Here is a 22,673-nt window from a genome sequence, read left to right on the forward strand (position 1 = left end):
TAATATTCAAAAATGTTCATATATTTCCAATAGTCAACTCCTGTGTTTCCAATGCTGTTATGGATGCTGGTCCTTTTTTGATACCCTTATTTATAGACGTGCAATACTGGTCCGGACAAATCTGTATCAGATGGAAAGTAATAATTAATACACAATACAAGATAAATATTATTTCGAGGGCAGTGAAAGGATTGTGGAAACGCTGACGTAAGGTGATGGGCTTTTGATGGTGTCAACGCGTGCGCGCGGTGCATTGAATGCGACCGTGGATTGGTGGAATGGGGAGTGTGAAACCGATTAGGAAACTGCGCCTTGGGGGACTTGGAGGGTGGCGCCCTGAACGTCATGTTGGCTCAAGTGGCATTGGAATTAGCAAAGAGTCTGAGCGCGCCTACGAAGCCATTATGGCTCTCCACATACCAGTTTCATAACCTAGAGAGGGAGGAGTCTTCCATTTCTGGAAGCCGGAGGAGCAGCATCCGAGACAGCGTAAAAATTGGAGTAACGGTGCTCGAAGGAGACTGGAATACGAAATAATATCATTTTATTTTCAACATACCAACGAAATATACATGGATGCACATTTTACGAGATAAGCATGAAGGTCTTTGATTTAAGATCATGTAGCTGCAACCTTGTTTTGCATGTGCGGTAATATTCCAAGACATATGTGATACGTTGGGTGTGCTCAGCGCAATAACGGCGCTAGCAAGCTATTTCAAACGGTAAAATAAATCCAGATTGCTAGGAGATAGCCAACCATTTTATAGTTAGCCAGCTAGCTTGCGGGGGAGCAAGCTGCCTACTCGGGCTGGGGCATCATCGGATGCATCGACCAAGAAGAGGCATCTGGTAGGCATTAACCGAAAATACAATCACGGGGCATGCAAAGCGGTGTGTTTTGTGCAAACGGTTGATAAATCCCGCGTCCTCGGGTCTGGTCGTGGGATTAACCAGCCGGGAGAGAAGGAGAAGGTGGGGCCGAGGAGTGTCAAAAACGGTCGAGCTAAACCCAGCGCATGTAACTTGGCGCTCTAGCTAACGGGCTAACATTACCTTCTCCATCGGTTTTCCATTTGGGAAATTAATTTAGGAAACTAGAATTATTCGACCATTGGAATTCTGAGAGCTTGCTGGGGTATTCCGTGGCAGTTCCCCCTCTCCCCCAACAAGGATCAGTCAGAGCTGTACACTTGAGGCCATTGGCTTCTCTACAAATAATACCGTGTGGGGCGAATTTCACGGGGGTAGCATCCCCGTTTGCTTTGGACCATGGCGGACGACGACGTGCTTTTCGAGGATGTCTACGAGCTGTGCGAGGTGATTGGGAAGTAAGTGTCAGCAGATGTTTATGAACTGAACAATGATAATAAATGAAACCTCTTGTTTGCATTGTATTGCGTGTCTGCCTGCCTGTTTTTTCCCGAATGGAAGCATTTGCCTTACAAATATGAATTGCCACCACCATCATGACAGCTGTTTTACTTGGCCTACTTGTAGGTGAGTTGGTCATACAAAACCTCACACTACCCATCTATTGTCAGGCCTATGTAAAATCACTTACACAGTAACTAGTTCAATAAGCATGTAACACGATTGCATAAACTGTTGAATATATGGGAAACCAGTTAGGCCTACTGACTTGTTAGTTTGATTGGGTGAGGCCCAATAATGTATGGTGAAGCCCCTGTTTAGATCAAGAGCCGAGTGCATTGTTTGAGCTGGGCAGGATATCTTCATTTAACATGGCAGGAGAGAATATATCTGATCAAAACGGAAGTTCATTGGCTCACACATATTCAAAAAATTTCCATATCTAGATCATTTTCATTCATGTTTTGTGCATCCATTCAGCTTTGTCAGATAGACACATTATTTTGATGAGGTGGTACTGGGCGACAGGTATCCTAGCGGTTAGAGCGTTGGGCCAGTAACTGAAAGGTCACTGTTTCCTTCGAATACCCGAGCCGACAAGGTGGGAAATCTGACAATGTGCCCATGAGCAAGGCACTTAACCCTAATTTTCTCCAGGGGTGTTGTACTACTATGGCTGACCCTGTAAAACAACACATTTCATGGCACCTATCTGGTGTATATGACAATATAACATATTATTTTACTACACATAGGCATAGTGACTCATTAGTGGTTTGGAACAGAGGTGCTATACGTTTAAAAGCTGGGCCATTCATAGTTTTGGGTTGAAATGTAAACGTGCTTGGCTACTACAGCTAGGTCTATAACGATCTCCACAAGTACTACTGTCAACACCACTACACTCTTCTCTCAGATTCAGATGCAGGGTAATTACAGTCAATCATTTAGTATCATTGGCCATTTGGGACAAGACACAGGCTGCAGATTGTCATTGTGATGACGTCACACACTACTTCTTGATCCTACTTTAAGAGAAGGAGCATAGGCTCCTGGGGAGGATGGAACTTGTTCAACAGAATAGTCACATTCAGTGTTTTGGGTATACTGCTGTGTTCTATGTCTGCACCGGTGTTCTGATATCACCATGCACTGCTAGTCATTGTCCCTGCCCTGTCAATTGCAGACCAGTCTATTGATCCCCACCAACCAGAGGTGGCCAATCCTATTGTTGATGGACTTTTAAGCATTGCACACGCAGTTACTGATCATGTTTATCCCTGATCTATTTAGCCCGGATTTGTCTTACAAAGAGATTTAGGAGGCAACCTAATTTTACCCTGGATTGACAATTAGTCTAAAATCTAAAGAGGCAACTCTGGGTTTAGGCCAATTCAGTAAAAACCGGTTATCAGATTTCCAGAATAAGTGAACAAATGTTTAAAGCATTCCCAGTTCCAACACTGAGATAACTGATAGGCCTAGAAGCAGTTCAGTTTTCTATCCATTTCACACTATTAACATTGATTTATAAAGCACATAAATCCTAACACACATTCGTGCAGGAAGAAGGTTGTTGATTGAAGAGGGCCTCTTCTATTTGGTGCAGACCTCGTTTGCCCTCACATAGCTTACAACTATGTCATTTTCACAGATTAGTCTGGAAATCCAGATTTAAATGTATTGAAACTACCACCCACACCAACCAATACCCCCTTTACCCCAGATTTCTATTGTTGTGGCTGATGATCACACCCCTTCATATGAAGACCGGGCAGGCAGGCTGCTGTAGTCTTGGAGCTGGCCTAGCTCCCCTCCCCCTCTACGCTCAATCGAGACCCGTGGGTCCATTAGGGTCCAGGCTGAGACACATGCTGATTGCTCTTCAGCCCCTCAGGCTCTACTCTTTGTTTGGGGAGCTCTCTGCTTCCGTTTACTCCTCACTCAGTGACGGATCTAGGATCTGGTCTACTTTACCCAGTCCTGGTGTTAGACGGCATGTGGTGGGTGACAATACTGGTCTTGGGACAGCTGGTAAATAAGTAGCCGCCCGGGGCCTACCTTTGTGCAGTAACACAGAGAGGGCCTCTAGTCAGAGGAGCCTACACCATGACCATGTTATCACCATGATCAGAAAGGGCTTCATGGCCTCCTACCTTCCCCTTCCCAAAGTCATTTGTTCCTCCTTTCATATTTCCTTTCTCACTCATAGTTGTCAGGGCACAAGGGCGTCTTTCACCAAAACAGCTACACTACCTTATTTATTTCACTGTACATCACCAGGTTCTGTTTAGTGAAGCAAATCTTTTCCAATAAACTTGATTTATGTCCCAGCTTTGTGAAAGAAAGCCGAACAAAAAGCACGATTCCAAATGAATCCTCTCCACCAGCGACGCAGCCTAGTTTCTGACAGTGAAGTGATTGTCAGACAAAAGCACTGAGTACCAGCCAGTGTCTTTTAGGTAGAGAACTCTGCCAGCCTCTCCTGCAGAAAGCTGGGGATCATTTTCCTCAGCCCAGGATGAAGGGAGGGGATGCTGAGGAAGATCGTTGGAGACAATGGAGGGTTCGAAATAGGATTGCCCCGAGGCTGGATATATAACTAATGCCAGCGGACTCCAGGGCTGACCTCCAATTTTTGTAAACCACACTCACTGTCAAGAAGAGCTAGGGAACCAAAGAACAGAGGCTTAGAAGAACTCCTCTCCTGCTATCCCTTGCTCCCTTTGGTTCACATTGGTTCAGACGTTTTTGTTCCCTTGGTAGTTCATGGGGAGTGTTCAATGAACTGAAGACGTGCTGTTATCGCGGCTCAAGGGTCTGTATTGTCAGGGACGTCTAAAGCGGCGTTGACACGGCAACAAATGTTTGTCGCCAAGTGGCAGCTGTGCTTAGTAGGATGCGATTTTACAGCCAGTCATTTTTCTGTTTCGCTTCTAGTGTTGCCTATGCTTCCATGCATGGCTCTGAGAATCACCATTTCCATAAGTAACTAATATAGTCTAGATGTGTTTTCACGAGATCTGTAGCCTTAAAAATAACTGTCAATAGAATGCTCACTTCACACGTGGCCTGTAGCCCTCTGAGGAGGTTTGTGAGCTATAACAAGACATTTTGTTTGACGAGGGAGACATTTGACTGACACTGTAGATCTGTGAATGATTGAAATGGTGTGGTGATACTTCCCAAAGTAGGTGTGACATGCTACAGACAGCGGCTAGTATAGTGTAAATAGCCATGTCAACCAGCGACATATGCAGGTGTTCGTGTTAGCTGATGAGGGAATAGTTTCGGGCTACTACACGCACACATCCAAACACCTCTGCTATAATTTGTCTAAGGTTGGCAGACAGTGTGGAGGTTTGGGGTTGGCAGAAGGCCTTTGGGACGACTGAGCCTTTGTTTCGGCTCAGTTCCTGAGCTGGAGGAGTCGTTTAATCTCTCTGTTATTTCTACCTAATCTCGTTTAAGAAACTGGGTGGTTCGAGCCCTGAATGCTGATTGGCTGAAAGCCGTGGTATATCAGACCGTATACCACGGCTATGACGTATACCACGGCTATGACAAAACATTTCAGTTTACTGCTCTAATTACGTTGTTAACCAGTTTATAATAGCAATAAGTCACCTCGGGGGTTTGTGATGTATGGCCAATATACCTCTGCGTTGCGTCGTGCATAAGAACAGCCCTTAGCCATGGTATATTGGCCATATACCACACCTCCTCGGGCCTTATTGCTTAAACATAGCACTTGCTTCCAGATCTTGTTCAGTATCTCACAACATTTAATCTATGAAAACCCCCAGTACAGCATGTCTAAAGCATCTGGCAGGAAAAGGGATCCATTCTGAAGAATGAGAATGAGCACTCCCATTTAGACATGCTCATCTCTTGTCTTTACTCACCAGTTGACCCTTGATATTTTCCCCTTGTAAACATGTACGTCAGACCAATTATCCCCCACCAACACAGACACTTCTATTGTAGTCCCTGCCTGCACTCCCCTCTCTCAGATCCTGCTTATGTAGGAGTCAAGGGAGATGACTGGGTGGGTGGGGAGGATTGCCAGTAGGGTCAAGCTCTGAGGATGACCTGCAACCTGCTAGTTGACTACTACACTAAGTTAATTGTTCTCTGAGGTGTAGCTTACTGTACGCTTAGCTGAATGGGGTGTTCAGTCTCACTATCTAGAACATTCTGAATCGACCAGAATGGAACCATTCCCCCTCTTCCCCCCTGGCTCTGTAGGAATCAAGTTCCTCCGGATCCATACACAGTTGGCTGACAGCCAGCTAGTGCCAGGCTCTCCTCTCCTTTCCTCCTTTAAGAAAGTAAAAAGGAGATGTGGAGGGACACCCTTTTGAGAGTATTGTTAGACATTATGAGTAACTCAGACCTATTGCTAAGCTATTTGTCTACTGCAGTACCATTGGTAGAAGCCTACTGGGGCTTTTGGAAGCAAACCTTTTTAAAATGTTATATCTTCCAATTTAGTCTGAATAATTTCGAAACAAATGCACAATCAGAATAAACAGATTGAACAAAGCACAGTAGTCAAGGCGTGACCCTGTAAATGAGCAGTGAACTAAGGCTCATTGCCTGTTCAGACATTATTCTAACAAAGGATGGCACAAGGCCTCACTCTCCACTGCATCCTTATCAATCTGAGGGAAGTAAAGCTCACGCAAACAGGTTATGCAATCCTACCTATTAGCCCATTGTGTGTGTTAAATTTCAGTAAACACAGTGACGTGCTCAGGCCGGGCATTTAAGCTCCAGTTGAAGGGGATGGGCGAGGCGTGGGTAATTTGAGCCGTCTCTGCTCATAATGATTCTCTCTGCATGGGAATAGTAATGCAGACAAGTGCAACTGGAATCACACGCGGCTCTTCATTCTGGCTCTGGGGTACTCATTAGAGCCAGGAAGGATTGGAATATTGTCAGAATGGCTGGGAACTGGTGGAGTGATCAGTACTCTAACTCGCGTTGGCTCAGCTAATTAAACATCAACTCCTAGCCTACGTTTTAATGCTTTGGATCGCATTGAGCTCATTAAATGTAAGCATTTTTTTAAATGATTTGTTTGCAGTTTTTCTTAATTCATTCGTAGCTCTACATACAATACACACACTTGCTACATGTTAAGCTAACTACCATTTGTGTGTGTTTTATAGCCTCTAATGGGTTCTCTGAGCAACCATAACACTCAGTTCATTTGTTACTGATAGAACATACGAAGGCTAAGCTATCCCTGAACAAGCATAACAAACCCTTCACCGTCTTTCCCGTACTGTGCATGTGTCTTGGGCCCAGTCATTCAGACAGTTTAGCCTACACCCTCATCTACAGGTCTACGATCTGTTCTCCCTCCCTCCAGCCTCCACCTCAGCCATTATGATGAGATGATGTAACTGACTCTAGGCATGCTGGCAAGAATCTCCGTCTGCCCACACCTCCCGAGGCGCTTCTCAGAATTCTACATTCCATCTAACTTTCTCTTCTCTCGTTGTTTCTTGTCCTCACTATTTCTCAGGAAGTGTGTGGTCAGCTCCTAACAGAGTGTGGACTCTGGGGAGTTTGGCCTGGCTGATTTATTCTTACAGATGGGTTTGTTGACTGCTTTGAGAACAGGGGACTCGGAGGTGATATTGAATTTGGTCTCTGCTTGTCTAAGGGCTCCTGGGCCTCCAGTGTCTGACTCTGGTTATTTCCCAAAAAGTGCCCCATTTTTTATTTATTTCCTCCTAATTTCTTCCTTCCTTCCTCTCTCTCTTTACATCCCTATGTACATTCACCTGCTTTCCTCTTTCCTTCGTTCCTCCTCCTTTCCTACCTACATACTATCCCCTCTTACATAACACAATCGGATTCTGAAAGGGATGGTGTAGGTTAAAGAAACATGATGGTTGGGTGCATCTAATTGGTAGTTCGGCTCTGACTACATGAGTGTTTGGGGGTCCCAAGTTCCTCCTCAGGCCCCCTACCCTTCTGGAGTCTGGGAGAGAAGTGGAAATCTCTGCTCTGAGACTGGCTTAATGTCCTGGAGGTATTTTGGCCTGTGAATTTCAGATGCACTCCGGTACAGCAGGAGGAATCCTAATTGCCCTCTATAAATATTCAAAAGGTTGTTCTCTTCAAGTAACCAGTAAATTAAACCAAGCAAATATTTAGGGCTGTGTGTTTTCTTCCACAACAGCCACTTGGCATTTTAGAAGCTTTTCGGTGCAATTAGTGTGTACACAGTTTTGGCATCCGGGGACGAGTTAAATGAACTCCGCCTCGTTGTTTCTAACACCATCATTGGACTGTAATCGGACTCTGACACGAAAAGAGTAAGTATGAGTCACATTCTTAGCCTACCTCAATGGACAGTTCCCTTACTACTCACTAGGGGTGTGACAAATTGACAATTGTGCTTAAGGGTTAAACTGCCATTTAAACATCAGTTCTTTAAATCGTGTTTCCGTTAAAACGATAAGGGGAAAAATCATACAAATTTCACAATGTAGAATAACGGTCCCAATTATGACCGCTAGTGCCGGGCAATGACGTTAAATCTACCGCAGTCATATACCATTGAAAGCGCCTCGGCTACGGCATGTATGTAAGGGTACACTACAGCTTTTTAAATACCGACACGAAACCTTCTCTGGAGATGGTTTCAAAGCGCTACTGAACGGGAATTGTATTTGTAAAGGATCTGTGCTTCTGAATGGGGGCTAACATCCATCACTAGGCCACCAGAACTGTCAATCAAATAATATCGAGCTGCCTGCCTGCCTACCTACTGCCTGCGAACAGATCACTCCTAAATAAAGTACTTTAAAGTTTGTTAAATACCGTGACATTTACCGAGACATTTAGTAGAAAGAAAACAAGACTGATTAGTTGCCGTACTTGTGAGAACAAACACTCGCATCTTTCATAGCGAGCTAGCGAGGGACGGAGAGAGATGGGAGGGGGCACTGTATAGGCAGGTCAGCCACCAGGCAGACGGAGTCAGAACCGTCTTCTAGGCCTATCTATCGGCAATCAAAAGCAGTATCTCGCAATAGAATGCTGTATTTTGCGATTTCTTGTAAAGCAGGGCCTATCCTCAATGAATAGGCTAGGATATTCTACATGCAACAGACCGAAGAGAGAACTCGCATCATTAGCGAAGAGAAAGAGTAGGCGAGCCAGCTGCACCGCGATTATAATTTTGTGGGTAATAAAACATATTGTTATTCCGTTTAGGGATTTTTTTTTTACGTTAAGGATTTCGTTTAAACGTTCCTACTCACGACCTGTCTCGACTCTTGGCTTTCTTCGGCTACTAGGCTACCTCAGTTCCTTCTATCTCTCCCATTCGCTCTCGTTTCTCTCTAATGGCATTCTAGTTCCCATCCGAGGTAATGTGAGAAGGTGGTCAGGTGCTAACGGGTAATACTAAAACACTGCAGGGCATTGCTGAACGTGGGAGGGGGCCCATGTTGCGAGCACAGCTGTGCCTATATCATCAAAGCGTGCCTACCCTCTCGCTCCTTTCTCACAGTCCTTCCCCGTGGAATGACACTCCTGCGTGTGATCGCTTGCCTTGGCGCCTTCCAGGGGTGGGGGGTTTGGCGGGGTCAATTCCATTTGAACTCACTCAGTCTACATTTGACAACTAGGGAGATGAATTGCAATTCGATTCACAAATTCAAATTGGGCAGCTAGTCTATCATCTTCTGTGAGGATATTTGAATTCTTGATCTTATTTAAGATGAAATTGACCTCGCACCCAACCGAGTTCACCTGGCTTTTGGCTCATCACAGTGTCATGGAGATAATGGGAGTTTTATTGACATTTAGGCTGGGCAATACTAGTCCAGTCCAATACTACACCCATCCCCTGGCATCCATTCCATACCACTTCAGTGTTTGCAGACCTAGGTGTTAACTCTATGGTAGAATGAAATCAAAACCCATATGAAGGCTAGGTGTAGCCCACACCTTATTTCTTACAACCTATCCCTTCAGTCTGCGTACACCATAGGAGGGCTTAGGGTGGAAGGGAGCCAGTGTTACACCTTAGGGAGGAGCTAGGGGGGAAGGAAACCAGTGTTACACCGTAGGGAGGAACTAGTGGGGAATGGAACCAGTGTTACACCATAGGAGGGCTTTAGGGTGGAAGGGAACCAGTGTTACACCTTAGGGAGGAGCTAGGGGGGAAGGAAACCAGTGTTACACCGTAGGGAGGAACTAGTGGGGAATGGAACCAGTGTTACACCATAGGAGGGCTTTAGGGTGGAAGGGAACCAGTGTTACACCTTAGGGAGGAGCTAGGGGGGAAGGAAACCAGTGTTACACCGTAGGGAGGAACTAGGGGGGAATGGAACCAGTGTTACACCGTAGAAGGGCTTTAGGGTGGAAGGGAACCAGTGTTACACCTTAGGGAGGAGCTAGGGGGGAAGGAAACCAGTGTTACACTATAGGGAGAAGCTAGGGAGGAAGGAAACCAGTGTTACACTGTAGGGAGGAGCTAGGGGGGGAGGAAACCAGTGTTACACTGTAGGGAGGGGCTAGGGGGGAAGGAAATCAGTGTTACACCGTAGGGATGTGCTAGGGGGGAAGGAAACCAGTGTTACACCTTAGAAGGACCTAGGGGGGAATGGAACCAGTGTTACACCGTAGGGAGAAGCTAGGGGGGAAGGAAACCAGTGTTACACTATAGGGAGAAGCTAGGGAGGAAGGAAACCAGTGTTACACCGTAGGGAGAAGCTAGGGAGGAAGGAAACCAGTGTTACACCGTAGGGAGGAACTAGGGGGAAGGAAACCAGTGTTACACTATAGGGAGAAGCTAGGGAGGAAGGAAACCAGTGTTACACTATAGGGAGAAGCTAGGGAGGAAGGAAACCAGTGTTACACCTTAGGGAGGAGCTAGGGGGGAATGGAATCAGTGTTACATCGTAGGGAGGAAGGAAACCAGTGTTACACCGTAGAGAGGAACTAGGGAGGAAGGAAACCAGTGTTACACCGTAGGGAGGAGCTAGGGGGGAATGGAACCAGTGTTACACCGTAGGGAGGAGCTAGGGGGGAATGGAACCAGTGTTACACCGTAGGGAGGAGCTAGGGGGGAAGGAAACCAGTGTTACACCGTAGGGGGGAACTAGGGGGGAAGGAAACCAGTGTTACACCGTAGGGAGGAGCTAGGGGGGAATGGAACCAGTGTTACACCTTAGAAGGAGCTAGGGGGGAAGGGAACCAGTGTTACACCGTAGGAAGGAGCTAGGGGGGAAGGGAACCAGTGTTACACTGTAGGGATGAGCTAGGGGGGAAGGAAACCAGTGTTACACTGTAGGGAGGAGCTAGGGGGGAATGGAACCAGTGTTACACCTTAGAAAGAGCTAGGGGGGAAGGGAACCAGTGTTACACCGTAGGAAGGAGCTAGGGGGGAAGGGAACCAGTGTTACACCGTAGGGATGAGCTAGGGGGGAATGGAACCAGTGTTACACGTTAGGGTGGAGCTAGGGGGGAATGGAACCAGTGTTACACCTTAGAAGGAGCTAGGGGGGAATGGAACCAGTGTTACACCGTAGGAAGGAGCTAGGGGGGAATGGCACCAGTGTTACACGTTAGGGTGGAGCTAGGGGGGAATGGCACCAGTGTTACACGTTAGGGTGGAGCTAGGGGGCAAGGGAACCAGTGTTACACGTTAGGCTGGAGCTAAGATGGAGGTGAACCAGTGGTTGTTTTTCGGCTTGAGCCTTTGTCTTAAGGAGATAAACGTCTGTCAGCCAGGGCTGTCTTTCAACTAGAGGTCGACCGATTCTGATTTTTCAACGCCGATACCGATACCGATTATTGGAGTACCAAAAAAAAGCCGATACCGATTAATCGGCCGTTTACAAATACATTTTAAATTTTTTATTTATTTATTTAAATAATGACAATTACAACAATACTGAATGAACACTTATTTTAACTTAATATAATACATCAATAAAATAAATTTAGCCTCAAATAAATAATGAAACATGTTTAATTTGGTTTAAATAATGCAAAAACAAAGTGTTGGAGAAGAAAGTAAAAGTGCAATATGTGCCATGTAAGAAAGCTAACGTTTAAGTTCCTTGCTCAGAACTTGAGAACATATGAAAGCTGGTGGTTCCTTTTAACATGAGTCTTCAATATTCCCAGGTAAGACGTTTTAGGTTGTAGTTATTATAGGAATTATAGGACTATTTCTCTCTATACCATTTGTATTTCATATACCTTTGACTATTGGATGTTCTTATAGGCACTTTAGTATTGCCAGTGTAACAGTATAGCTTCCGTCCCTCTCCTCGCCCCTACCTGGGCTCGAACCAGGAACACATCGACAACAGCCACCCTCGAAGCAGCGTTACCCATGCAGAGCAAGGGGAACAACTACTCCAAGTCTCAGAGCGAGTGACTTTTGAAACGCTGTTAGCGCGCACCCCGCTAACTAGCTAGCCATTTCACATCGGTTACACCAGCCTAATCTCGGGAGTTGATAGGCTTGAAGTCATAAACAGCTGCTGGCAAAACGCACGAAAGTGCTGTTTGAATGAATGCTTACGAGCCTGCTGGTGCCTACCATCGCTCAGTCAGACTGCTCTATCAAATCATAGACTTAATTATAACATAATAACAAACAGAAATACGAGCCTTAGGTCATTAATATGGTCGAATCCGGAAACTATCATCTCGAAAACAAAACGTTTATTCTTTCAGTGAAATACGGAACTGTTCCGTATTTTATCTAACGGGTGGCATCCATAAGTCTAAATATTCCTGTTATATTGCACAACCTTTAATGTTATGTCATAATTACGTAAAATTCTGTCAAATTAGTTCGCAATGAGCCAGGCGGCCCAAACTGTTGCATATACCCTGAGAAGTGACACAATTTCACCTGGTTAATATTGCCTGCTAACCTGGATTTCTTTTAGCTAAATATGCAGGTTTAAAAAATATATACTTCTGTGTATTGATTTTAAGAAAGGCATTGATGTTTATGGTTAGGTACACGTTGGAGCAACGACAGTCCGTTTTCCGATTGTTATGAAAACTTGAAATCGGCCCTAATTAATCGTCCATTCCGATTAATCGGTCGACCTCCACTTTCAACCCCACCGGAGTGGGGGGTTTAGGGAGTCTCGCACTGTTTTCACAGATCAAGTAATGTCTGGGGGATATTTTCTTTAGCATATGGGTCAGTCTTCACAGAGCCTCCACTCTTCCCCCCCACCCAGAGGCAGATAGCCGGGTTAATCATCATAGTAGGAGAGGCCCACACATGGTGGCTGTAACCCCCTACCTATTGGTTAGTATTTATAGGATTTCGAATTGTAGGCCAATTCTATTGGATACTTTTATGAATTAGCCTTAACTCTGTTTTGATGGAGTTGAAATCCCTGCCACTGAGTTTTATGCATTGCTGTTTAGTGATGGCTCTATTTCTGTGTGTGTGCTGACAGATGCCTTTCAGTCACGCGTCTCTGTCAGCATCAGTGCCACAGCCTTTAAGATTATACTGAGTGGAACAGCTGAGCACTGTGTGCAGTGGGGACTTGAGTGCGAGGGTGTGTGTGTGTGTGTGCACAAGTGTGTAAATGTGTGTGTTTGGTCTAGGTTTATTTCCTCTACTACTGTTTTTCCTGTGTGTGTGTGTGTGTGTGTGCCCCACAGTCCCTTTGGGATTTACAACCTTGCCCAGTACACTTCCCTGCCTTATCATATCCTCAACCCTAACCCACCACCCTGGTCCAAGGCCCCTGTCAGCAATGCTATTTCTCCCTGCCTCGAGGCCTCTGTAATGGGGCTTTTATTTTCGTCTTCACAGCTGTGCTCACCACTGCTCTGTGATTCCCCAGGCAGAGGAGAGGAGGCTAGGCTACGCCGCTAGCTGCTACATCTCCAGCATTAGGCTCCATCATATCCAGGGCTGTGCCCACTGCCACGACCTACTGTTCATGGCTGTTGGGTTATTGTTACTGCACTGTGATTACTGAAGGCCTACAGGGACGAAGAGAGAGAATGTAAAGGTGCCAGATATATGATCTGGTGCGTGATGTGTATGTGTGTATGTATATGTGCGCATATATGCGTATGTGTGCGCGCGCGTGTGTGTGCGCGCGCGTATGTGCGCGCGCATGTGCACGTGTGTGTATGTATGCGTGTGTGTGTGTGTGTGTGTGAGAGAAACGTGACTAACCCACTATGGTTTCTGTCTTCCAGGGGTCCCTTCAGTGTGGTGAGGCGCTGTATCAACAGGGACACAGGGCAGCAGTTTGCAGTGAAGATCGTAGATGTGGCCAGTTTCACCTCCAGCCCTGGCCTCAGCACAGAGGGTAAGGAAGAGTCACACTCGTGCGCTGTGTGTGTGTGTGTGGGTAAATCGCTGATGCATACTAACTTTCCATGCAGTTTCCTGCCATGTCATGCTGTTCTGTGTGTGTGTGTGTGTCACACTGTGGTGGCAGTGCCCTGGGTTTTGGCGTTCATGGTGTGCCATCTGTGATGCTCTGGTCAGAGCTGGGCCCAGGAGCCAAGGACAGGATCATAAGGAAATGGAAAGACAGAATTGTGTGTGAAAATATTGATAGCGTAATAAAGAGGGATTGTTGAGTAAACTGATATAGATTCTGGCTCTGGAAGAGCCTAGTAAACTGATAGAGGGTCTGGAAGAGCCTAGTAAACTGATATAGAGTCTGGCTCTGGAATAGCCTAGTAAACTGAAATAGAGTCTGGCTCTGGAAGAGCCTAGTAAACTGATATAGAGTCTGGCTCTGGAAGAACCTAGTAAACTGATAGAGGGTCTGGAATAGCCTAGTAAACTGAAATAGAGTCTGGCTCTGGAAGAGCCTAGTAAACTGAAATAGAGTCTGGTCTGGAAGGCTCTGGAAGAGCCTAGTAAACCTGAAATAGAGATCTGGCTCTGGAAGAGCCTAGTAAACTGATATAGGGTCTGGAAGAGCCTAGTAAACTGAAATAGAGTCTGGAAGAACCTAGTAAACTGATAGAGGGTCTGGAAGAACCTAGTAAACTGATAGAGGGTCTGGAAGAACCTAGTAAACTGATATAGGGTCTGGAAGAACCTAGTAAACTGATATAGGGTCTGGAAGAACCTAGTAAACTGATATAGGGTCTGGAAGAACCTAGTAAACTGATATAGGGTCTGGAAGAGCCTAGTAAACTGATAGAGGGTCTGGAAGAACCTAGTAAACTGATAGAGGGTCTGGAAGAACCTAGTAAACTGATAGAGGGTCTGGAAGAACCTAGTAAACTGATAGAGGGTCTGGAAGAACCTAGTAAACTGATAGAGGGTCTGGAAGAACCTAGTAAACTGATATAGCGTCTGGCTCTGGAAGAGCCTAGTAAACTGATAGAGGGTCTGGAAGAACCTAGTAAACTGAAATAGGGTCTGGAAGAGCCTAGTAAACTGATAGAGGGTCTGGAAGAACCTAGTAAACTGATATAGGGTCTGGAAGAACCTAGTAAACTGATAGAAGGTCTGGAAGAACCTAGTAAACTGATAGAGGGTCTGGAAGAGCCTAGTAAACTGATAGAGGGTCTGGAAGAGCCTAGTAAACTGATATAGGGTCTGGAAGAGCCTAGTAAACTGATATAGGGTCTGGAAGAGCCTAGTAAACTGATAGAGGGTCTGGAAGAGCCTAGTAAACTGATAGAGGGTCTGGAAGAGCCTAGTAAACTGATAGAGGGTCTGGAAGAACCTAGTAAACTGATATAGGGTCTGGAAGAACCTAGTAAACTGATAGAGGGTCTGGAAGAACCTAGTAAACTGATAGAGGGTCTGGAAGAGCCTAGTAAACTGATAGAGGGTCTGGAAGAGCCTAGTAAACTGATAGAGGGTCTAGAAGAACCTAGTAAACTGAAATAGGGTCTGGAAGAGCCTAGTAAACTGATAGAGGGTCTGGAAGAACCTAGTAAACTGATAGAGGGAAAGAATACCTGCTAATCAGAGAGTGAGAAGAAGAGAGGGGGAGAAAGAGAAAGTTAGAAGTAGAGCAACAGAGAGGGAGAAGAAGAGAGAGGGAGAGGACCTCCAGTGTGTTTGAATGCTGAGAGGTTGATTTCTAGCTGTAGAGTTGGGCTGAATGGAACTCGTAAATGTCACTTTCATTTAAAACCCCACAGCGCTGGCAGAAAAGACAATTGGACCCCCGATGAAACGAACCTCTCCCTCCCCTCCCGCTGTAGTTTTACAGAAACTCACAGAAACCAGTCGTGTTAATTGTGAGCAGTGACATTTTGAGTTAGCAAGCAGACTGGGCTTCATTGAACAATGATGAGTGCGTATAGAGAGCACATCTATCCTGCTGCGCTATCCACTAAATCCATACTGTTAGACTATACCCCCCCTCAGTTACTACCATGTATCATCATCTGTTCTGTTTTCCTCTCTCTGACTCGTACTCTTGGTCTTCTGTGTATGAGAGAGAGAGACAGAGAGAGGGAGCGACGGAGATCGAGGAATGCAGAGAGAGAGGCTCAACACAGAGATAGTGAGAGAATAAGGACTCTGTCTCTGGGTCTTACGTCATGAGTTAGGCCCGTCACAACACAGCACACACGTTTGTAGTCTCTGCAGACTAGTAGACTGGAGGGGAGTGTGTAAATGAGGTCTGTATTGGGTGATGTGAGCTGCAGAACAGAGGAGAGTGTGTCTGACTGGGTCCAACTCCAGACGACGCCTCTAGTACCACATGAGCTCCCACAGCTTCACTTTCCCTCCCAACGCTTTTTCAACTATTTTGCTCCTCTTCGGGGTGTGTGTGTGTACTGTGTTCTTCGCTCTTTGCTGCTTCCTTGTGTGTGTGTGCTTCCCGCGCTGCAGTCAAGCCTCTCCCTGCCTGCACACGTGCACCCCTCCATGTTCATCTCCTTTGATGTTTATGTGGTTGGGGAAGAGAGGGAATGAAAACAGTAACATGCGCCGGAGGTGTTTCCTCTTCTCTTAACCTCCCTCCTGCGCTCCGCCTGGAGTCTGCCAACTGGGTCAGCGCGGTGGAGAGGTCAGGAGAAAGAGAGGGAGGGGACACACCTATAAGCTATGGGGCAAGATGAGGAGGAGTGTGTTGAAAAGGGGAAACGAGGACAAACGGATGCATCTCAATACTGAAAAAATGGTTTCCATCTCTTATCTCGCCTGTTTCCTCCACAGATCTGAAGAGAGAGGCCAGTATCTGTCACATGCTGAAGCACCCTCACATCGTAGAGCTACTAGAAACCTACAGCTCCGATGGCATGCTCTACATGGTCTTTGAGTTGTAAGTTGGTTGTGTTTCGGCCATTTTGTTTCTTGAATGGTCACCTATTGACTTTCTATTCTAGAATGGACTAAATTCTAGAATTTCTGTTCTAGATTTTACTTGATATTCTAGAATGGTCCCTCCCTGTTGACTTTCTGTACTAACGGTGTAATTCAAATTCAATAAAGTTTTGTTTTATGTGATTTCTACCTCTCTGACATAGTATGGATACAGCTGACCTGTGTTTTGAGACTGTGAAGCGGGCCGATGCTGGTTTTGTCTACAGTGAAGCTGTAGCCAGGTAAAAACTTGACTCTTAGGTTCCCTTATTTCCTCTCTGCCTCTCTAGTATGGACGGAGCTGACTTGTGTTTTGAAATTGTGACGCGGGCTGATGTGGACTTTGTCTACATTGAAGCCGTAGCCAGTTACACGCACGTCACATTGACATTTTCAACGAAGGCCTCATTTGAAGTAAGGGGCCTTGTATTCAGTGGTAGGACGATGAGGACCTTGGAGACTCTACATGCCTGTAATGAAGTGCTTTTAGATGGAGCTCTCTAAGAAGTAGTGGCGTTGCTAATTCCCTCACTCTCCTCCTTCCACTTCATTCTCTCTCCCCCTTTCTCTTCATTCTCTCTCTCTCTCCCCCTTTCTCTTCATTCTTTCTCTCCCCCTTCCTCTTCATTCTCCCCCTTCCTCTTCATTCTCTCTCTCCCCTTTATCTTAATTCTCTCTCTCTCCCCCTTTCTCTTCATTCTCTCTCTCTCTCCCCCTTTCTCTTCATTCTCTCTCTCTCTCCCCCTTTCTCTTCATTCTCTCTCTCTCTCCCCCTTTCTCTTCATTCTCTCTCTCTCCCCCTTTCTCTTCATTCTCTCTCTCTCTCCCCCTTTCTCTTCATTCTCTCTCCCCCTTTCTCTTCATTCTCTCTCTCCCCCTTTCTCTTCATTCTCCCCCTTTCTCTTCATTCTCTCTCCCTCTTCATTCTCTCTCCCCCTTTTTTTCTTCATTCTTGTCTTTTAGTCACTACATGAGACAGATCTTGGAGGCGCTGCGGTATTGCCATGACAACAACGTGATTCACCGTGACGTGAAGGTAAGCTCCCCTACCCCAGATCTTCAGTACCACGTACCCCTTATCGAAACAGCACTGTTGTCAATGGCATCTATTGATTTCAAACAGAATGAAGTAACCATTGGTGATCCACCGTCTGTCCCCTTGTATTGAGTGTATATCGACTAACCCAACGATAACTGACCCATCAGCTTAGCCCATTGGGTTGTAGTAGTAGTAGGCTAACTAGTAATGAAGGTGAGTTAAGCTGGGGCTGGATTAGTGTTTAGTGTAAGGGGAAACCCTGCTGAAACCCTGTTTGACAGGCCAGACAGCACAGCTTCAGTGATTACTATAGGATTACCTCTCTAACATACAGTATGCCACAATGCCAGACCAGATGGGGCGAGCCCTGCCCACAAACAGACACATTTGGTGACTCCCAGAGGGGATAAGGGGAGCTTTTGCGTGTGTGTTAATACCAATGTCAGTAAGTCAGTCTGTGTGTTTACACAAAGTTACACCTTCCCCCTGTGTTGAGTGTATGTAGTGTTTCATGAAAGATGTGTGTTTATTGTTGTGCGTGTATTTGTCTGTTTGAATACTTGTGATTTGGGTTGTAAGAAGTGTGTGTGTCTCTGTCTGTCTGTCATGGTGCCTGTGTGTGTGTGTGTGTGTGTGTGTGTGTGTGTGTGTGTGTGTGTGTGTGTGTGTGTGTGTGTGTGTGTGTGTGTGTGTGTGTGTGTGTGTGTGTGTGTGTGTGTGTGTGTGTGTGTGTGTGTGTGTGTGTGTGTGTGTGTGTGTGTGTGTGTCATGGTGCCTGTGTGTGTGCGTGTCATGGTGCTGGTGTGTAGTAGACTGCTGTAGTGGTAGTACCTAATACCATCAGTAGAGGGGACTGTGTGACACTTATCAGCCATTCAGTTTTCACACCAAGGTGACATATATACATGTGAGTTTAATTCGTATATATTTATTTGCTTTGTACAGTGTTATATCAGATATGATTGTGTCACATACTATTGACAAAATTAGTTAACAGACAGACACAGGCATTTACACTACCATTCAAAAGTTCGGGGTCCCTTAGAAATGTCCTTGTCTTTGAAAGAAAAGCAATTTCTCAGTGCAGACATTGTTAATGTTGTAAATGTATTTTTTTATTTTTTTATTTATCTACATAGGCGTACAGAGTCCTATTATCAGCAACCATCACTCCTGTGTTCCACTTTATATAATGTTTACATACCCTACATTACTCTTCTCACATGTAGATGTTAGATATTACTGCACGGTCGGAACTAGAAGTACAAGCATTTCGCTACACTCATATTAACATCTGCTAACCATGTGTATGTGACCAATAAATATTGATTTGATTTGATGGCACGTTGTGTTAGCTAATCCAAGTTTATCATTTTAAAAGTCTAATTGATCATTTAGAAAACCCTTTTGCAAGGGTTGCACAATTGAGCAAGAGGACAAGTACATTAGTGTCTAGTTTGAGAAACAGTTTGAGAAACAGACACAAGTCCGCAACTGGCAGCTTCATTAAATAGTACCCGCAAAACACATGTCTCAACCTCACAGTGAAGAGGCGACTCCGGGATGCTGCCCTTCTAGGCAGAGTTCCTCAGTCCAGAGTTCCTCTATCTAGTTGAGACTGGTGTTTTGCGTTGAGACTGGTGTTTTGCGTTGAGACTGGGGTTTTGCGTTGAGACTGGGGTTTTGCGTTGAGACTGGGGTTTTGCGTTGAGACTGGGGTTTTGCGTTGAGACTGGGGTTTTGCGTTGAGACTGGGGTTTTGCGTTGAGACTGGGGTTTTGCGTTGAGACTGGGGTTTTGCGTTGAGACTGTGACCCTGAACTTTTGAACAGGAGTGTATATCACTTTGATTCAGGACATCTGGTCAGTTCCATTCTTGGAAACTGAGTCTAGTTGAAGACGTTGGCCCTTGTCACATGCATCAGTTGTTGAGTACATGGTATACATTACAATGTAAATAGAGCTACAGTCCATGAAGTAAAACAATGAAGTCTGTAAAGTCACTGCTTTGCCACTACGGCTGCGCCAGGGCGGAGGGTGGGGCTAATCAGACAGAGGCTGGTCCTGGGCTTGTGGGAGGGGTTAATGACGGTGTTGGGGGAGGTGACGGACAGAGAGGTCCGTCTGAACTCTGATACCGAGCTGTTGGAGGTCCCGTCGTTAAGGAAGTGGAGCCGGTTGCCGAGGCTTTGTCCGAGGGCTTTCACGGCGGCCTTACGCACCGAGCCCGACAACAGGAAGTACATCACAGGGTCCAGGACGGCGTTGAAGGCAGAGAACAACAACATGACCTCATTGGTCCTGTCCACCAGGCGCAAGTAATCGCAGGATGGGGATTGGCTGACCTGGGAGAGGACGTAGAATGGGCGGAAGGCGTGGTAGGGTCCGAAGCAGACGGTGAACAGGAAGAGCACGAAGAAGGATTTCCTGGCGGCGCTACCATAGCGGTGGGCGTTGGGGAGGTCAGGTTTATCCCTGGACACCTTGAGGAGGCGCATGGCTATCTTCCCATAGGAGACCACCAGCAGGCAGAACACCCCCCAGAACAGCAGCACCAGAGCCATGTTGAAGTAAGCCTTCCCCTTCGCCCCACGTCGCTGCTTATACTGGAAACACTTCCCAGGTTCCTCGTTTCCCTCCGACATGGCGATCATGGGCACGGCCGCCGCCAGGGACAGCCCCCAGAGCGCCCCGCACGCCACCCAGCTCCATCCCCCGCCTCTCAGCCTCCTGGCCAGGCCCCTCCCTGCTCCGCCCCGCCCCTTCAGCTTCACATACCTATCCAGACTAATGAACCCCAGCAGAGTGATACTGATATACATGTTCATGTAGAAGAGGTTGCCCACCACTTTACAGACCAGGGGGCCGAGGACCCAGCGGTTGCCATTAGCATGGTAGAGGACTCTGAAGGGGAGGCAGGCCAGGAGCACCAGGTCAGCTATGGCCACGTTGATGAGGAACACCCGGACAGAGTTCCTCCTGGAGTGGAGGAAGACGAAGACCCACAGGGCCAGGAGATTACCGACCAGACCCAGGAGGAAGAAGAGGGAGTAGAAGAAGACCAGGGGGAGGCGCAGGGCACCGTCATCTAGATTACATAGGGTCTGGTTTGGAGAGGAGGAGGTAAAGAGGGGATAGGTGGCATTGGAGAGGGGGAAGGAAGAGGAGGACAGAGGTAAAGAGGTGTTGGAAAGGGGGGAGGAGGGAAGAGTGGTCATTGTGTTGAAGCTGGGGTGTCTTTAGGACCAGCAGATCTTCAGTGCTGTGTGTGGGGGGGGGTAGAGAGAGAGAGGTTTTTGTTATTGATAAGGATGAAAAACAGAGAGATGTCAATGCATAAAAGAAGAGTGGGGGCGGGGTGGGGGGGGGTAGAGAGAGAGAGGTTTTTGTTATTGATAAGGATGAAAAACAGAGAGATGTCAATGCATAAAAGAAGAGTGGGGGGGGTGGGGGGGGGTAGAGAGAGAGAGAGGTTTTTGTTATTGATAAGGATGAAAAACAGAGAGATGTCAATGCATAAAAGAAGAGTCGGCTGTTAACAGGAAAGGACTTTGGCGGTTTGCATTGGAAAAAACACTGTAAAAGCACTTAAAGAACTCATCTGTTTTTAAATGTCACCACTTCCTTTTTACAATGTTCTATTTCAAGTATCTCCCCTGTAGCAGGGATGAAGTCATGAAAAATCTACCACTACTTTTAAATGCAATTATTTTATTGTACCTATGACCTATTTTGGATTCACCACCTAGTAAAGAACATGCCTTGTGGTTTTGACAGATTCACACACACAGGTTCACTGATGTTTTTATTAAGACAGGATCTCACTCACCATCCAGATTCCCTCCATGTCAGAGACTCTGCAGCTGTAGTTTGACTGTCCACTGTCCAGAATGTGTGTGTTACATGTCCTTTAACAGCCCTGGTCCTGCTGTGCCTTGGTTGTCAGGTTCAGTGGGATACTGTTCTCTGGTTACTCTCCTACACACCTTTCTCTTTCTTTGTCTCTTTTGCTCAAAAGTATGAGTGTTACTCTGAGCTCTGCTCCCTTCTCTCGCTCTTTCCTCCTCTCTCTTCCTCACGCTGGTCCGCTCTCTCTGTGCCTCGAGATGTTCTTCTCTCACTCTCTCGCTCTTTCCTCCTCTCTCTTCCTCACGCTGGTCCGCTCTCTCTGTGCCTCGAGATGTTCTTCTCTCACTCTCTCGCTCTTTCCTCCTCTCTCTTCCTCACGCTGGTCCGCTCTCTCTGTGCCTCGAGATGTTCTTCTCTCACTCTCTCGCTCTTTCCTCCTCTCTCTTCCTCACGCTGGTCCGCTCTCTCGGTGCCTCGAGATGTTCTTCTCTCACGCCTCCCCCAACCACTCCCTTGTCAGCTGTTAGCAGCCGTCAGAACCCTCAGACCACAGACCCCATCCTCCCCCTCCAGTGTGAAGTGAAGTGCAGAGTAGGGCAGGAAACCAGCGCTGTGAGACCACACACCCTGACTGTCACGTACTCCAGCGCTGCGCTATGCTCCTCATCCTCCACCTCTTCTTCTCTCTATGTTCTCCTGTCTCCTCTCTTCCTCCTTTCTCTGGTGTTCTCTCTATCTGTCCAGTGTCGTCGTCCTCCTTTCTTCTCTCCTCTTCGCTAACAGTTGGAGTGTTTCTGCAGTAAAGCAGGTGGCTCTCTGCCTTTGTCCCGTCTAGGAACCCTTTAGGTCCATCACTACAATAGGATGGTACAAAATGGAGCACTTTTTTATGAAGCTTGAACCGAAACCCTCTCTCTCTCTCTCTCTCTCTCTCTCTCTCTCTCTCTCTCTCTCTCTCTCTCTCTCTCTCTCTCTCTCTCTCTCTCTCTCTCTCTCTCTCTCTCTCTCTGTCTCTCTCTCTCTGTCTCTCTCTCTCTGTCTCTCTGTCTCTCTGTCTCTCTGTCTCTCTGTCTCTCTGTCTCTCTGTCTCTC

The 22,673-nt window shown here is 46.5% G+C and overlaps 2 protein-coding genes across 22 annotated transcripts in view; one reads left to right on the plus strand and one right to left on the minus strand.

Moving 5' to 3' along the window:
* Positions 1 to 373: 373 nt before the first annotated feature.
* Positions 374 to 22,673, plus strand: part of LOC139532501 (peripheral plasma membrane protein CASK) — a 37,977-nt gene continuing 15,677 nt past the window's right edge. For 3 of the 21 annotated variants that reach the window (XM_071330171.1, XM_071330184.1, XM_071330176.1), the window contains exons 1-5: positions 377 to 1,331; positions 13,600 to 13,712; positions 16,547 to 16,652; positions 16,858 to 16,935; positions 17,657 to 17,729. In XM_071330171.1, the coding sequence (XP_071186272.1) occupies positions 1,273 to 1,331; positions 13,600 to 13,712; positions 16,547 to 16,652; positions 16,858 to 16,935; positions 17,657 to 17,729 (429 nt within the window). In that variant the 5' untranslated portion in view covers positions 377 to 1,272. Of the gene's footprint in view, positions 1,332 to 13,599; positions 13,713 to 16,546; positions 16,653 to 16,851; positions 16,936 to 17,656; positions 17,730 to 22,673 lie in introns of all 21 variants that reach the window. The other 18 variants (XM_071330168.1, XM_071330181.1, XM_071330174.1 and 15 more) reach the window with 12 other exon arrangements.
* On the minus strand, positions 18,641 to 22,421 carry LOC139532502 (probable G-protein coupled receptor 34). The gene is made up of 2 exons (XM_071330191.1): positions 21,562 to 22,421; positions 18,641 to 20,994 (listed from the first exon to the last, which is right to left on the minus strand). Exon 2 carries the CDS (start codon positions 20,948 to 20,950, stop codon positions 19,733 to 19,735), a length of 1,218 nt encoding a protein of 405 aa, XP_071186292.1. The 5' UTR covers positions 20,951 to 20,994; positions 21,562 to 22,421; the 3' UTR covers positions 18,641 to 19,732.

The sequence above is a fragment of the Salvelinus alpinus genome, chromosome 10 (assembly GCF_045679555.1).
Source record: "Salvelinus alpinus chromosome 10, SLU_Salpinus.1, whole genome shotgun sequence".
Classification (NCBI taxonomy): Eukaryota; Metazoa; Chordata; class Actinopteri; order Salmoniformes; family Salmonidae; genus Salvelinus; species Salvelinus alpinus.